At 35.4% G+C, this 14,474-nt stretch overlaps 1 protein-coding gene across 5 annotated transcripts in view; it reads right to left on the reverse strand.

Annotated features, from left to right (window-relative positions):
• The window catches only part of LOC106134576 (Ig-like and fibronectin type-III domain-containing protein 1), a 143,507-nt gene that overhangs the window by 29,359 nt on the left and 99,674 nt on the right, over positions 1 to 14,474 (reverse strand). For all 5 annotated transcript variants that reach the window (XM_060949026.1, XM_013334680.2, XM_013334671.2 and 2 more), the window contains 3 exons: positions 3,503 to 3,763; positions 1,905 to 2,051; positions 1,022 to 1,247 (listed from right to left, as the gene is read on the reverse strand). In XM_060949026.1, the coding sequence (XP_060805009.1) occupies positions 1,022 to 1,247; positions 1,905 to 2,051; positions 3,503 to 3,763 (634 nt within the window). The remainder of the gene's footprint in view (positions 1 to 1,021; positions 1,248 to 1,904; positions 2,052 to 3,502; positions 3,764 to 14,474) is intronic.

Consider the following 14,474-nt stretch of genomic DNA (forward strand, 5'->3'; position numbering starts at 1 on the left):
GGGTTGACAGAGCCAACAGTCTTGGTTAAACTGAAAGGCCACGTTCAGCTGTATTATTTTATGATGGAATTGAGAATCAAATAGTGTCAGGTTGCTTACCTTTCACCTACAAGAGAAATCTTAAGTTTATATGTAAGTCTATCCCTTAGTCGTCTTTTACAACAATACGCAGTAGTTCTTATCTAAAGAGCCAGAAACCGGAAATCCACATACAGGAAACCAGACGGCTTGAAATGGATTTGACTGATAATAAATTTGTTTGTTTTGAATAATTTCATCTCAATATGATTAGCAATAAATATTTTATAACTCACTAAATATAAATGAAAGAAAAGAAAACATTTACCTACGATCTTTCCTTTGCCATTTTAGCTATTTCCATCGCTTGCAAATTCTCAATTGTTATAAAGTCGTCACTATTATTGATGCTGTCGGGTTTTAGTCTAACCAAGATTGACCTTAATCTCAATAATTCTAAACAAACATAACTTTGTCTCAAAAGACAAAGTTATATTCAAAGTTTCTAGGTTTCATGATCACAAATATATTGAATTTTAACTTCGTGAATAATTATTAGCTTTAGAACTCAAGAATAAAAGGTTTTCGCATTTTGTTGAACTTTTGTTGCTAATTTTGAAGACCAATATAATTTCTACGATATTATCTTTTATTTTTATCAATTGCTGAGCGGTGTGGTATCTGATATAGTAAAATAGAGGCTACTTTTTATATCTTTTAGTATATTGAAGATCAAATTCAAATTTTTACTTATTATTATGGGACATTTCAATATCACTTAATAATTGTCATATCTTTTGGTTTCACAACATTGGTTGGCGTCAAATAAATTACTTAAAACTAAGTTTACCACCGCTTCCAAAGCGTCAGCAGAAGGAGCGGTAACAAACTGCACTTCAGCATTTTCTTCAATAACGTCAACTTCACAATTATACAAACTTAGAATAGAAATGTGGATGTTTGAATTGTCTTATAGTAATTAATTAAAAAAAAATTTACTCACTTAACTATAGCGGGGAAGTCGGGCTGGCAAGTCTCTGGGTCTTGCCCAGTGCCTTCCAAAATGGTCTGGATGCTGCAGAAACCCAAACATGCCTTGGACACGTTGGCGTTCACACAACAATCTGTGTAGTTGTGGGCTAAAGCTATTGAAGATGGAGTGGGTGAGTTGGCTGAGTACGTGTCAGTGGCGTTCTGCTGAAGAGGGGGAGTCAGTCCTCTTGATATTACTGGAACAAAGATGTTTGGGGTCACATTGGGCAATGGAACGACCAAGGTTAGTCTGTATTTATTTATTTGGACTCATATAAAATGGTCAATTAATTTATAATCGCTTTTTCAAAGATGTTTTAGTATAGACATGAAAACTTTTACTGGGTAGATAGATTTTATTTGTGTTTAATTTCTTTACATAATAATTTGTTTGTTAATTCTTTTTTTTACTTTGTTTTTGTATTTTATGAAGATTTGAGTTCATACTTTTATTTAAAGTAAATTTATCAGTGTCTTATTTTTTTTAAGAATTGATTTTTTAATTTTAGCAATTTACTTGTGTATGCCTTGCGTACGTGTGTTACCCACTTACGCACACGACGTAAATCGATTTGAAGATCGCTGGACTACAGTAGCAGCGACGCCACTCCCGCGCATCCTGTGGCTTCTTCCTTCCTCTGTAGGTCCGCATTCACTTCTCGGGCGGACATCCATTATTGTTCTCATAAATTGCAGTGCAAATTTTTTTTTATAACGTCTTAAATAAATGAGTTTTCACTTTTATCAATTTAGTGGTCTAATTTAATAAAAATATAGATAATATATAACTTATTTCTATGAACACCACACCAACCAGACGCATCTCGTCACTAGTAGTTTTATTCTGAACATACCAACTAATTTATGGAAACTCCTGACTGGTGGCTCGGTGTTTAATTCGCACACGTAGAGCCCAGCGTCGGAGGGTTTAACCCCCTTGATGACGAGCGCCCATACATCACCACCCTTGGCGATGCCTGGCCCTTGCAGGGGCTCGTCCGCTGAAACAGAGTTAATGAGATGAAGCATTTATTTTCTTGCTGCTGAAATCATAGATAGATAAGATACACTATATATATATATATATATATATATATATATATATATATATATAACGTCCGTAAGGATGTGAAGAATATATGAATGTTTATATGAAGTATATATATATCATATACATATATATATATCAAAAATAAACGGGGAATAATATATATATTCTTTATTCTTTTTAAATGTTTATATGAAGTATATATATATATATATTCTTCATACACACATCCTTACAGACGTGACTCACGAGTTCCCTCGAGACTATTGGCTCTATCTACCCCGTAGGTATAAAGAATATGTATATTATTCCCCGTTTATTTTTGACGTAGCATGTTGCTGATACCTGGCTATTTTTCTATTTTTTTATTATAATATTTTTATAATTATTCTATAAACAATATGTAACCAGATATTTCACGAAAAAACTCTTGAACCGATTTCCATAAAACATTGCACTAACGTACTTTAGACACAATTTATTAACATTAATAGCGGACGAAGTCGTGGGCAACAGCTATAAAATATCTAACTAAACGTTTCTACTCTAATTCATGGAAAAATACAACGCCATTTGTCACCGAGGGACCTTTGACAAGTTGAACTTTAAAAAAGCTAGTCCCCGAGCTATATTTTTTGTCGGATGTCAGCGCTCGTTTTATCTGTATTTTCCTCACAAAAAACTACCTTTTGTGTTTTTTTATAGCCTTTTGGTTTCAGTCAAAAATATTGCAAAGTGCTCAAATGAAGCGAAGTTTTCGAGAGACTAATTTAACATACTTGTACCTACTTTTTTTTCTGTGGATGAAGCGATGGAAGTATGCAGAGATCGTGGCAAGTGGTAAGAAGTAGTCTCTGCCTACCCCTCCGAGAAAAAGGCGTGATTTTATGTATGTATGTACTAGCTGTGTCCGCGACTTCGTCCGCTTACCTTTCACGACATCCGTGGGAAAGAGACGGTGTTTCTATTCTTTTTATATTGGTGTCAGGAACCAATCCAGGATAAATCGAGGAACCCGAATCTCATCGCCAGAGATGAAGGCGCACCAATATAAAATAATTTAGCAAATTATTTCTAAATACTTATAGAAGTGTATGGGCCTTATAGAAGGGTCTAGGCCTTATATAGGTGTATGGGCCTTATAGAAGTGGCTAGGGCCTTATAGAAATTTCGAGGCCTTACAGAAGTGTATGGGCCATATAGAAGTGTATGGGCCTTATAGAAGTGACTAGGGCCTTAGAGAAATGTCGAGAGAAATGTCTATTCCTAATAGAAGTTTCTATGCCTTATAGAAGTGTCTATGCCTAATAGAAGTGTCTAGGCCTTATAGAAGTGTCTAGGCCTTATAGAACTATGTATGGGCCTCAAAAAAGTGTCTAAATCTTAGAAAACTGTTAAACTCACAATCATCATGCAAGATCTGCACCCTGTCATCTCTAGTGACCCTCACGGAGCCAGCAGTCAGCAGCTGCAGGTCCCTCGCGCGTCGCCACAGCACCGGCTTCCCTTTAGCACCCAGCACCACGCAGGTGAGCAGGGCGTCCTCCCCACTCCTCACGGCGACCCCTCCCCCCGGTGCCCTCATCCAGGCCTCCTTGACCTCGTCATCCTCTTGAGAACTGCCCGTTGATGCGCTGACGCTCTCGACTGATTCGTTTCTTATGTCTGTAACAATTGAGGCATTTTTGGATCAGATTTAATTAATAAAAAAAAAAAGATATGCTTGTTAGTGGACGTAAAAAATTAATCAAAAATACTAAATGTACAGACAAAATATTTTTACTGTTTTATTATATGTATAGATTGGTATAGTTGGAACGGAACCCACCTTGCAAATAGCAAATTCGGCCCTCAACCAACCTCAGTATACCACTTGGCAGTTGTTATCATACAGATTGATTCATTCTCGGGAAAATATGTGGAAAATTGAAGCGGACTCGGTCAATTTGCGTTGATTTCTTTATCCCGGAGCCCCGGGCGCGGTGTGTGTGGAATCTAGATGAGAGTACGGGTGGGGTCCCATTGAAAGCGATAACGTTTTGTTTATTAGATAAACTAGCTGTGCTCGCGACTTCGTCCGCGTGAAATAGTTATTTTGGGCATCATTGAAGCCCTCAAGGATGAATAATTTTCCCCGTTTTTTTTTTCACATTTTCCATTATTTCTTTGCTCCTTATAGTTACGGCGTGATGTTATATAGCCTTTATATTGATGCCGTGAACCACACGACACAATAGTAATAGTGTACGTGTATTACAGTCTATTATGGTATGATGTATTTTTATGAACTATACATACATACTATGTCTTGTGTATGTTTGTAGGTTTTTTTTATTTATTTTATTTTGGCTTCCGCAAAATATCATCGTCATGGTACTTATAGTTTTCCATTGACACAATACAGATCGGAGACCAATTTGATACTGGATTTAAAAAAAAATTTAATTGTCAATCGTCTGTATGATAGAGATACGAGTATGGGTTGGTGGTGTTTGAGATTGGAGTTCGACAAGCCGCTAACACTCGACCCCACACTGAAAATTCTCTTGACATTTATATGCGTAAGATCTTGGGAGTATAGATGACCTTTTACAGGAGCGATGGAGCCTTAAACCGTTAGGGTCGCTACACATGATGTATTTCTCTGCGGTCAGGTTAAATGTACTCGACATTGATGATTTTGCATGAAGAGACTTATGAATGTGGATGACGCGAAAGAAGTATGCAGGGATCGTGACAAGTGGAAAGATGTAATCACTGCCTTTGGGAGACAGGCTTTATTTTTGGTTATTTTCATTGGAAAGTCAGACCTCCCATTTACCACGTGTGGATTGACCTTCAGCGGCGTTTGCAGTGTTTTCAGGCAATAAAAAATATTTCATGATCCTTTCGTGGAAAAACTATGTTACTACGTTAATCGCTCGATATCTACGGATCATTGTATTGAGATTCAAAACATCCGAAATATATTAAAGGTACGGTACGTGCGCGTTTAAAACCTGCATTACTTATAAATAAGGGATTGGTTATCAAAGCTAATACATCGCTTTTGTAAAAAAGACGATATTTCTTTAAAATACACCAATCCGATCTTCAATCTCTTAAGAAACCGTCAATACGTCGGCACCAATACAAAAGTTCCCGCAGAAGATTGCGTAGGTACGTCATACTCAGGAGTAGTGTGTTGTATAAAGGCTTCCTGTATCTCAGGTGTCGAGATGTGATGTGACATACGGTCGTAGCGGACGACCAATGTTTGATTCTGTGTGCGTGTAAATTCTAATGATAAAAGTCTAAAAACTTAGGTATAGTTGTTTGTGAATGGAGATCGTTTGATTATTAATGAATAATGCTTATCGAGGTAGAGATGAAACGTTCAACCTGATACCTACAGGCCTTTTTATTTTTTTACTTTAAACATTTAATTTTTAAATTGGTGATTAACAGCTGAACGTGTAGCTATCAGTCTTCACAACACTGTTGGCTCTGTCTACCCCGCAAGGGATAAAGACGCAATTACATGTATGTATGTGTATATTTTTTTTACATTTTACTATAATTTTTGCAGTGTCGTCAATACATGCGACATTATTCTGAGTCAGGAACTTTTCACTGTCCATCTTTGTTCTTGGTACATACATACATATACATTCCCCTTTGTTATTACTGTTAATTATGTATGTAACCAACAAACGTATTGTGACAGTGAATAAACATTTTATCTTTTTATCCATCTATCTATCTATTTTTTTAATGGAACCCTTAGTTTCATCTTCAAAACATGCTGAAAAAAAATTTCCTTAACGAATATAAATTCAACCAGTTTAATCAGTAAACTGGCTACCAACAAGACAAAAAAATATTAAAACCCTTTACATAAGCTCAAAAGAAAAGTGAGTATAAAAAGAAATTATACTCAGTGTTAAGTAAAACATTTTGATGTTTTTTTTTTTTTTTTTTTTTTTTTTTTTCATTTATTTTGGCACAAACAGTCATAAGTACAAAATAAAATATCTTATAGAACAGTATACAGTATTATAGACCAAACAGTGCCGATTAAGTAAATATTATATGAATTATAATAACTTAAAACTACGCGTGTTAACGAACTTTGTGTTATTTAAATTAAAAGTATGTAACGGGATGCATGCATACAATTAGCATTACACAAAAATCGTAAAGAGTATAAAAATAAAAAATAAAACCGAAAACAATATTAAGAAATCTGTTTCAAGATAAATTTTGTACACACTTTGTTTTTAGTGGACAACAGAGAACAGGAAAATATGTCTATGTCTGAGAAAAATTTGTTATAATTTACAATGCAGCGATGAAAAAAGTTATTTCGAGTATAATTCCCGCGAAACTGAGGTGGTACTAAAATGTTAAGTTTGCGAGAGGAGCGAAGCGGAAGTCGAGCTTTGGTTAGGAAGTTAATTTTTGATAGTAGTGTAGGGGAGTCAATAAGGCTATTAATTATTTTATGCAAAAGTGCTATGTCGAATTGGGTCCTGCGGTTCTGAAGCGAGAGGATTTTATAGTAACCAAGAGAGTCGTCATATGAAAGGTTTGTTATGTTGTTCCGATAATTGAGCATTTTTAGAAATTTCTTTTGCACTTTTTCGATTACGTTAATATCATCTTGATAAAAAGGGTTCCAAACATTACAACCAAAGTCCAAAATAGATCTGACGAAACTAAAGTATAAAATTTTTAAAGTATTACTATTTTTGAAAGGCTTGGTAACCCTGTTAATAAACCCTAAATTTTTAAATGCTTTTCGCGTAATATAATCGTAGTGACGTTTAAAAGATAGTTCGCTGTCCATCATGATACCCAGATCTCGAATTGAATCAACTCTTGTGACCAAGTTATTATTAATAAGGTAATTAAACTTAATGCACTTTTTCTTACGAGTATATGTGATGATTTGACATTTTTCACTATTAAGGAAAAGTTGATTTTCATCGCAATATTTTACAAGAGAATCTAGATCCTGTTGGATTTTGTGACAATCATCAGTGTCAGTCACTACTCTGAAGAGTTTAGTGTCATCGGCATATAAGAGTTGATTAGTATTAGTCAGAGCTTCCTGTATATCATTGATGTAAACAGTAAAGAGAACTGGGCCCAGATGGGAACCTTGAGGGACGCCAGATGGAATGGGTAAGAAGCTGGAACAAAAACCTTTAACACAAACGGCTTGACTTCTGTTTCTTATATAGGAATCCACCCATCTAAGAAGGTTTCCGTGTACACCGACCTTCCAAAGTTTGGTTATGAGTAAGTTATGACTAATTTTATCAAAGGCTTTGGAGAAATCGGTGTACACGACATCCACTTGAGTACCCCTGTCCAACGCACTCAATAAATAGTCCACAAAAGCAATCATGTTTGTATCGACACTTCTTTGCTTGATAAACCCGTGTTGGTTCTCAGATATGACATGCTTTAGGGCGGTGGATAATTGCTTGGTGACGATTTTTTCAAAGATTTGCCCAAATTTTGAGAGTTTAGAGATAGGTCTATGCTCCGTGATTAGCGAACGACGATTATTTTTGGGGATGGGGGTGACAAGCGCATGTTTCCATTTACTCGGAAAAACGCCCGTATCAATAGATTTTTTGAAAATTAGATATATAGGTACAAGTAAAGTATCAGCGCAATTAAGGATAAAAATTGGGGGTACACCATCAGCTCCTGCACTTTTATTTAAGTTGATATGCTTAAATTCATATAAAATTATGTCTTTATCAATGTTTATTGAGTTTATAAGTGAATTCGACTGTTCGTTCCCAGGTAAGGTAGAAAAATCAATAGGTGGATCCCGGTGTGAGTTTATGAAAACAGAGTGGAAATAAGAGTTAAAAGCCTCACAGATATCTTTTCCTGTAGTAAGCGGATCATTATTTTTATCATACATAATATTAGGAGTATCACTAAGTTGCTTTTTAGATTTAACATAGGTCCAGAAATAAGTTGGATTATCTTTAATTCTATTTTCAGCTAAAGAAATGTATTTATTATATTGAGTTTGTTCTAATTTACGCAATCTCTTTCTAAGAAGAGAGAAAGTTCTATAGTCTGATAAATTGCCGTATGTTTTCCACTTGTGATGATACTTCTTTTTTTCATTACTTAATTTAGTTAATGGTTTGTTATACCAGGGGGGAAGCCTATTGTTTACTGATGAAAAACTGGTTGGAACATATTTGTCTATTACTGTTTTCAATACATCATAGAAATAATCAACACAGCTGTCAACATCCTCTAGAGAAGAAAACAGAGATTTCCAGTTATATAAAATAAGATCTCGATTGATAGAGCTGTAGTCAGCTTTGTAAAATAGTTTTTTAGGAGATTTGTGATTTTTCAATGTATTTACGGGCGAACATGATGGAAGGCAGATATCTAAAGCTTTGTGATGCGGATCTTCTGCTACTAGGGGTTTACGGGAGTGGATAACTGTACAGAATCTATTACTAAAAATTAAATCTAAGAATCTATTATTAATATTTCGTTCATTGTTGTATTGCTGTAATGAAGAAAAGTTCATAAAATCTATAGTAAGATTCGTTGGGGCGTCACTACTGCTTTCTACAATCATACTATTGTTTTCGACGTCAGTGTACCACACGGCCTTAGAGACATTGAAATCCCCCAGTATTAAGAACACGTCATTAGGTTTCGAGTGAACCAAATCAGCTGTGCGATCATAGAAAGAGGTTAAAATACTTTGGTGTGAAGGCGAGTGGGGAATGTAAGTACATCCTAAGTAAAGGCAGGAGGAAGTGATCTGCCGAGAGGCAGTCGGAGCGCGCCGGTCGGCGCGAAGTTTTCACATTATGAATTATTTATTTACAATATGTATCATAGCAACCGTTACCAAAGAGTAAGTATGACTTTATCATGGAGTGTGTTACCAAAGAGAGAGAGAGAGAGAAAGTATATGACACTCAGTTTGAAACGAAACTGATTTGCTCGACATACGTTACGTCCGTGTGTCCATACGTTCTGTACAGAGTGGTGTCATCTCATTTCATAGAGGTCCTCATCACGCTGCCTCGGGCCTGAAAGGATATCCTTAAGGGTTTTAAATCCTTTTGTCAGGGCTTAGAAATTCCCGGGTTCGGGGATGGCGTCAGGTTCACTCCGTTTTCTTGTATTTCTGTATGTACTGTCAACTGAAATAGGTTTCATGTTGTTTGTACGTAACAAAAAAAAAACTTATTTCATTGTATTGTGCCGAAAACTTAACAAAATTCGGCCATTCCACCTCTTTTCCATGGATATCGTAATGGGCGACTAAGGGATATGATATAACATAGTGCCCATCTTGTAGGCGATGGGCTAGCAACCTGTCACTATTTGAATCTATTTAACATATATACAGCTAAACGTGGCCTTTCGAACTTTTCAAGACTGCTGGCTCTGTCTTCCCCGCAAGGGCTGTAGATGTGGTAATATATATACATGTATGTACGTCAACAAAATTAATTTGGTGATTTTTTATGTTTTTATAATCTTTTTGGTTTGATGATGAAGACGAAACAGTAGTTTATTTAATGTAAACAAAATTTCTTTTGATTAAAAAGTGTATTGTTGTTCTAAGTAATCGTTGGTCAGACCTCGGAATCGTAATAACAATTAAAAAGTGAAGTTACTACTACAATATACATTTTTAATTTAGTTCTCAATCCGCAACTTGCTATACCTACTCAAGTATTCTGAATTACTGACATATAAAAACTATTTGCATAGCCCGTTTAATCTTTCCTTCTAGTACTTTATAGGCATAAAAATGAGGGATATTATTACGTCAGAAAGGGTATTATTGATATATGGTTCGTCATAAAAACCAAATACTTACCTACCTACACATAAACAGCCTACAATCGACTTTAATCATGCTCACATTTTCCATTTCTAACGTGTAAACAATTCGCTAAGTTTACTTTTTAAAGAAGAAGAAGTTTTTTTTTTTTAAATGATAAGTTTCAGATTATTTTTTTGAATTAGACAAGATTAATACATTCAATTTTATTTCGCAGCTCTTGTAATATCATATTCTGAACGGCACTTAATAGTTATGTTTTATAATGGCACAATTCTATTGATTACTGTACAAAGAATGGACAAAACTTATTATATTTACGTCCTTAATACTTATGGCCGTGACTATTTTTTTTTTAAACTTACGAATATTTTATAAAAGTATTTTAATGTGTTACAATCACTAAAGTTTTATTTTTATAATAGGTTTATATAAGTTAAATGTAATTTTCTTAGTTCACAATTTGTAAATATTCTTTGTTGATGAAAATAAAAGTTATCATACGTTTAAAAAAAACTGAAGTGTCAATCTTCTTCAATTAAGGTGCACATAAACCTACTAATATTATAAATGCGAAAGTTTGTGAATATGTCAGGATGCCAGTATGGATGTTTGTTACTCTTTCAAGCAAAACTACTGAACCGATTACGATGAAATTTGGTATGTAGGTAGCTGAACAACCAGAATACCATATATGCTACTTTTTATCTCGGAGTTCCCGCGGGATCGATTTCACGCGGACGAAGTCGCAGGCGGTCTCTAATATTTCAATATAGTTCAGTTTTGAGATAAAAAGACTTACTTTAAAAAATTCAACTTAGCCAATTCAGTAAGACTCGGCTCTTTGATAGCGCGAAATTATTCATCGGGTACAATCTCCACTTTTTATGATACAAAAAAAAATAATATATATCCACGGAAAGTTGACTTTAAGACGTGGGTAGTAAAGGGTTGTTTCCTTTGAAAGATTCTCGTTGTAAATATTTATGGGCTGAATGGTTGGGAAGGGTTCCACTAATGGTACCTAAAGTGGGGTACCTTGAATCTTGAAGTTCATGAATAGTAATGCCGCCTATTGGAACAGTATGTCCGAAGTTGTGGGATTCCTCGGGAAATTCATTACTGTACATTTAAAATTAAGTATCGCTGGGCTAGTATCTATATATAGTATATTATTTTGAGTTTATTTTAATCGCTGTGGTTTGTCGAATTTATATACACACATACGTACATATTATCACGTCCATACCCCGTTGCGGGGTAGACAGGGTGGAGAGTTTTAAAAAGACTAAAACGCAACGTTTAGCTATTTGAATAATAAAATTGAGATTCAAATATCGACTAAAATAAGAATCCCAAGTTTATAGGCCTGAAAGTTTATGTGTCGCAAGGTTCCCGGCACCTATATATAAAAAAATAGGGCCAGTCCATCCCTTTCCCATGGATATCGTAAAAGGCGACTTAAAGATATGCTTATGAACTAGAGATTCCTCTTTTAGGTGTTGGGCCAGCCATCTGTCACTATTTGAATATCAATCATTGAGCCAAACAGCTGGACGTGGCCTAGCAGTCTTTTCAATATTGTTGGCTCTATCCACCCCGCACGGGATATAGACGTGATTGTATGTATGTATGTTTAAGTTAAAATCGTAAGAATGACAAATATATTATACTATACTTAAGATTTTCTCAAAAGCTAATTAACACACATAAAAAAGCAAACAAATTCCAGCCAAGCGATTAATATAGAAAAAGTCAACGTTACATTGGATTCGGAACGAAACCGAGGTCCGGAGGGAAATCTAAGTCCGGGAGCTCGTAGTAAATTTAATGAGGTGAAAACAGTAGAGCCGCCGAGCGAGAGTGTACTGAAAAATGTAGGATGGCAATTAAATAATACGTCTACAACGAGGGATATGCTTGAGATTCTTTTTTAGGCGATGGGCTAGCAACCTATCACTATTTGAATCTCAATTCTATCATTAAGCCAAATAGTTGAACGTGGCCATTCAGTCTTTTCAAGACTGTTGGCTCTGTCACACCACACGGGATATAGACGTGACCATAGGTATGTATGAATGTTTACAACGAAGTCGTTCATTAATTTATAAGGTTGAAAGAATTTATTCTCATAAAAAGATTACAATAAATCCACTTACATGAGAAAATAATTTACAAATATGCTGAAAGTATGATGCAGCCACTGTAATAACATTTTAAATATCGGGCAAACAAAAGGTACAGAAAAAAATCATTATCATTCAGTAAAGAAGTATAACAGCGAAAATTTGTCATTTCGGAACAGCGTGATAAGGGAATGTTGTGATGTGAAAGAAGATGTAGGTACAGGAATAGAAAAGGGTATGTTAAGATGGTTTGGTCATGTGGAGAGGATGAATGAAAGCAGGTTGACTAAGCAGATATACAAGGAGAGTGTGGAGAGAAAGGTCGGAGTGGGAAGACCTAGACGAACGTATCTTGATCAAATTAAGGACGTCTTGGTAAAGGGTCAGGTCAGAAGTACCCGAAACCGCCGAGCTTGCATGAAGAGAGTTACGAATATGGATGAAGCGAAGGAAGTATGCAGAGATCGTGGCAAGTGGAGAGAGGAAGTCTCTGCCTACCCCTCCGGGAAAGAGGCGTGATTTTATGTATGTATGTAAGTTTTTATTATGGCTACTGTTTCTTTGAGACTTGGATATTGGACTTCGAAGTTTGATAACCGCATGTTTTTCTCAGACACTCAGTCTCGCATAATCGTTTCATTTCTGTCAGGTTGTAGAGTTAGACGATTTGTTCGGATTGGTTGGACCTTAAATGTCTCTCTCTTTTTATCTTCCTCTTTCACCCTTTGCTATGTTTCTTTTTTTTTTTTTTAAATATATTCGTGACAAATTACATAGATTATAGATTGAGTATGCCTCGAAGTATGTTCGAGACTTGTGTTACGAAATACTAATTCGAAGGTACTATTACTTATATAGATGAACATCCAAGATCCAGGCCGATCAGAAAACGTTCGTTTTTCATCATGACCTGATCGGGATTCGAACCCGGGACTCACTGTGTCACAGATTAGCGCACTACCGTTGCGCCAAATTGGCTGTAATGTTTCTCAAAACCTCAAAAAATATGATGACTTTCAATTCATTCCCGCGAAATTATTTATTAATTCTCAGCTGTTGGATCAAAACTGGATGTTCAAAAAGCATGATAAAATTTAAAGCTTTTAATATTTATTTTTCGTTCAATTATTTCACTAGGTATATAGTACAACTCAGCTATTAATTTCACAGCATGTTAGTGGTACCTACATACAAACATTCAATAATCATGTCTTTATCTCTTAGAAACAGACAGAGACAATTGTCTCGCAAGACTCCCGATATGAACCACCAAAGCGAGTGTGCCTTTATTCGCTTCCTACGACAGATAGACGTGTGGAGTGGTCCTACATACGAAAATCACGTGGTTTATCCTAATACATAAATTTATTTATCGCAAACAAAATGAGACCCATGGGAGTTGATCTCAAAATATTTATACTAACCAATGTTTACATGAGAAACATTTACCCACGCACAAAGCACAGAAGACCGCCCCTCAGCGACGCGACCCTGCTCTGTGCAGTCACCGAATGTAATCGGCTGTTACACATTACGTAGGATTAAGAGGAATCTGACAAACTCGTAAGCTGTTCATCCTAAAGCTGTGTAGTAAGTATATATACTTATCTATCGTCAGAATATTTCGATATGACAATAACTAAGTTATTCTCAAAGAGAGTTAGAAACACAATGTGATGAGGAAGATAGTTTGTTTGTTTTTAATAATATATCTTTATTGCATACATTACACAATTACAAGTCTTTTTAAGCCTTTTTAAGACTGTTGGCTCTGTCTATATGTACAATTACAAGTTATAAATGAAATAAATCACATGCAATGGCGGACTTATACCATGCAGGAACATTTCCAGTCAACCGCATTGTCATATTTGTTTATAAATATCACGTCTTAATTCCTTACGAGATAGACAGGGCTTCGAAAATGCTTACCTAGTTCAATTAATTAATGAAACTTAATGATGGAGTGTTCATATTCTAATAGTGACAGGTTGCTAGTCTATGGTCTGTTACAAGGACCAAGTAAACCTTCATTAGTTCAAGTGAAACCTTCAACTTCAAATCATATTGATTGATTTTTACAATCATCCGTGATATTATTCTTTTATCGCTACCAGAAGGCAAAACAAATTTAATTTATTTGAAAGAATTTTAAGTGCCGTATGGTTCCCGGCACCAATACAAAAAAGGATAGGACAACTCCATATCTTTCCTATGGATGTCGAAATAAACGACTAAGGGATAGGCTTATAAACTTGGGATTCTATTTTGGGCAATGAGCTAGCAACCTGTCACTGTTTGAATCTCAATTCTATCATAAAGCTATACAGTTGAATGTGGCCTATCAGTCTTTTCAAGACTGTTGGCTTTGTCAACCCAACAAGGGATATAGATGTGACTATATGTATGTACGTAT

The sequence above is a fragment of the Amyelois transitella genome, chromosome 17 (assembly GCF_032362555.1).
Source record: "Amyelois transitella isolate CPQ chromosome 17, ilAmyTran1.1, whole genome shotgun sequence".
NCBI classification, from domain to species: Eukaryota; Metazoa; Arthropoda; class Insecta; order Lepidoptera; family Pyralidae; genus Amyelois; species Amyelois transitella.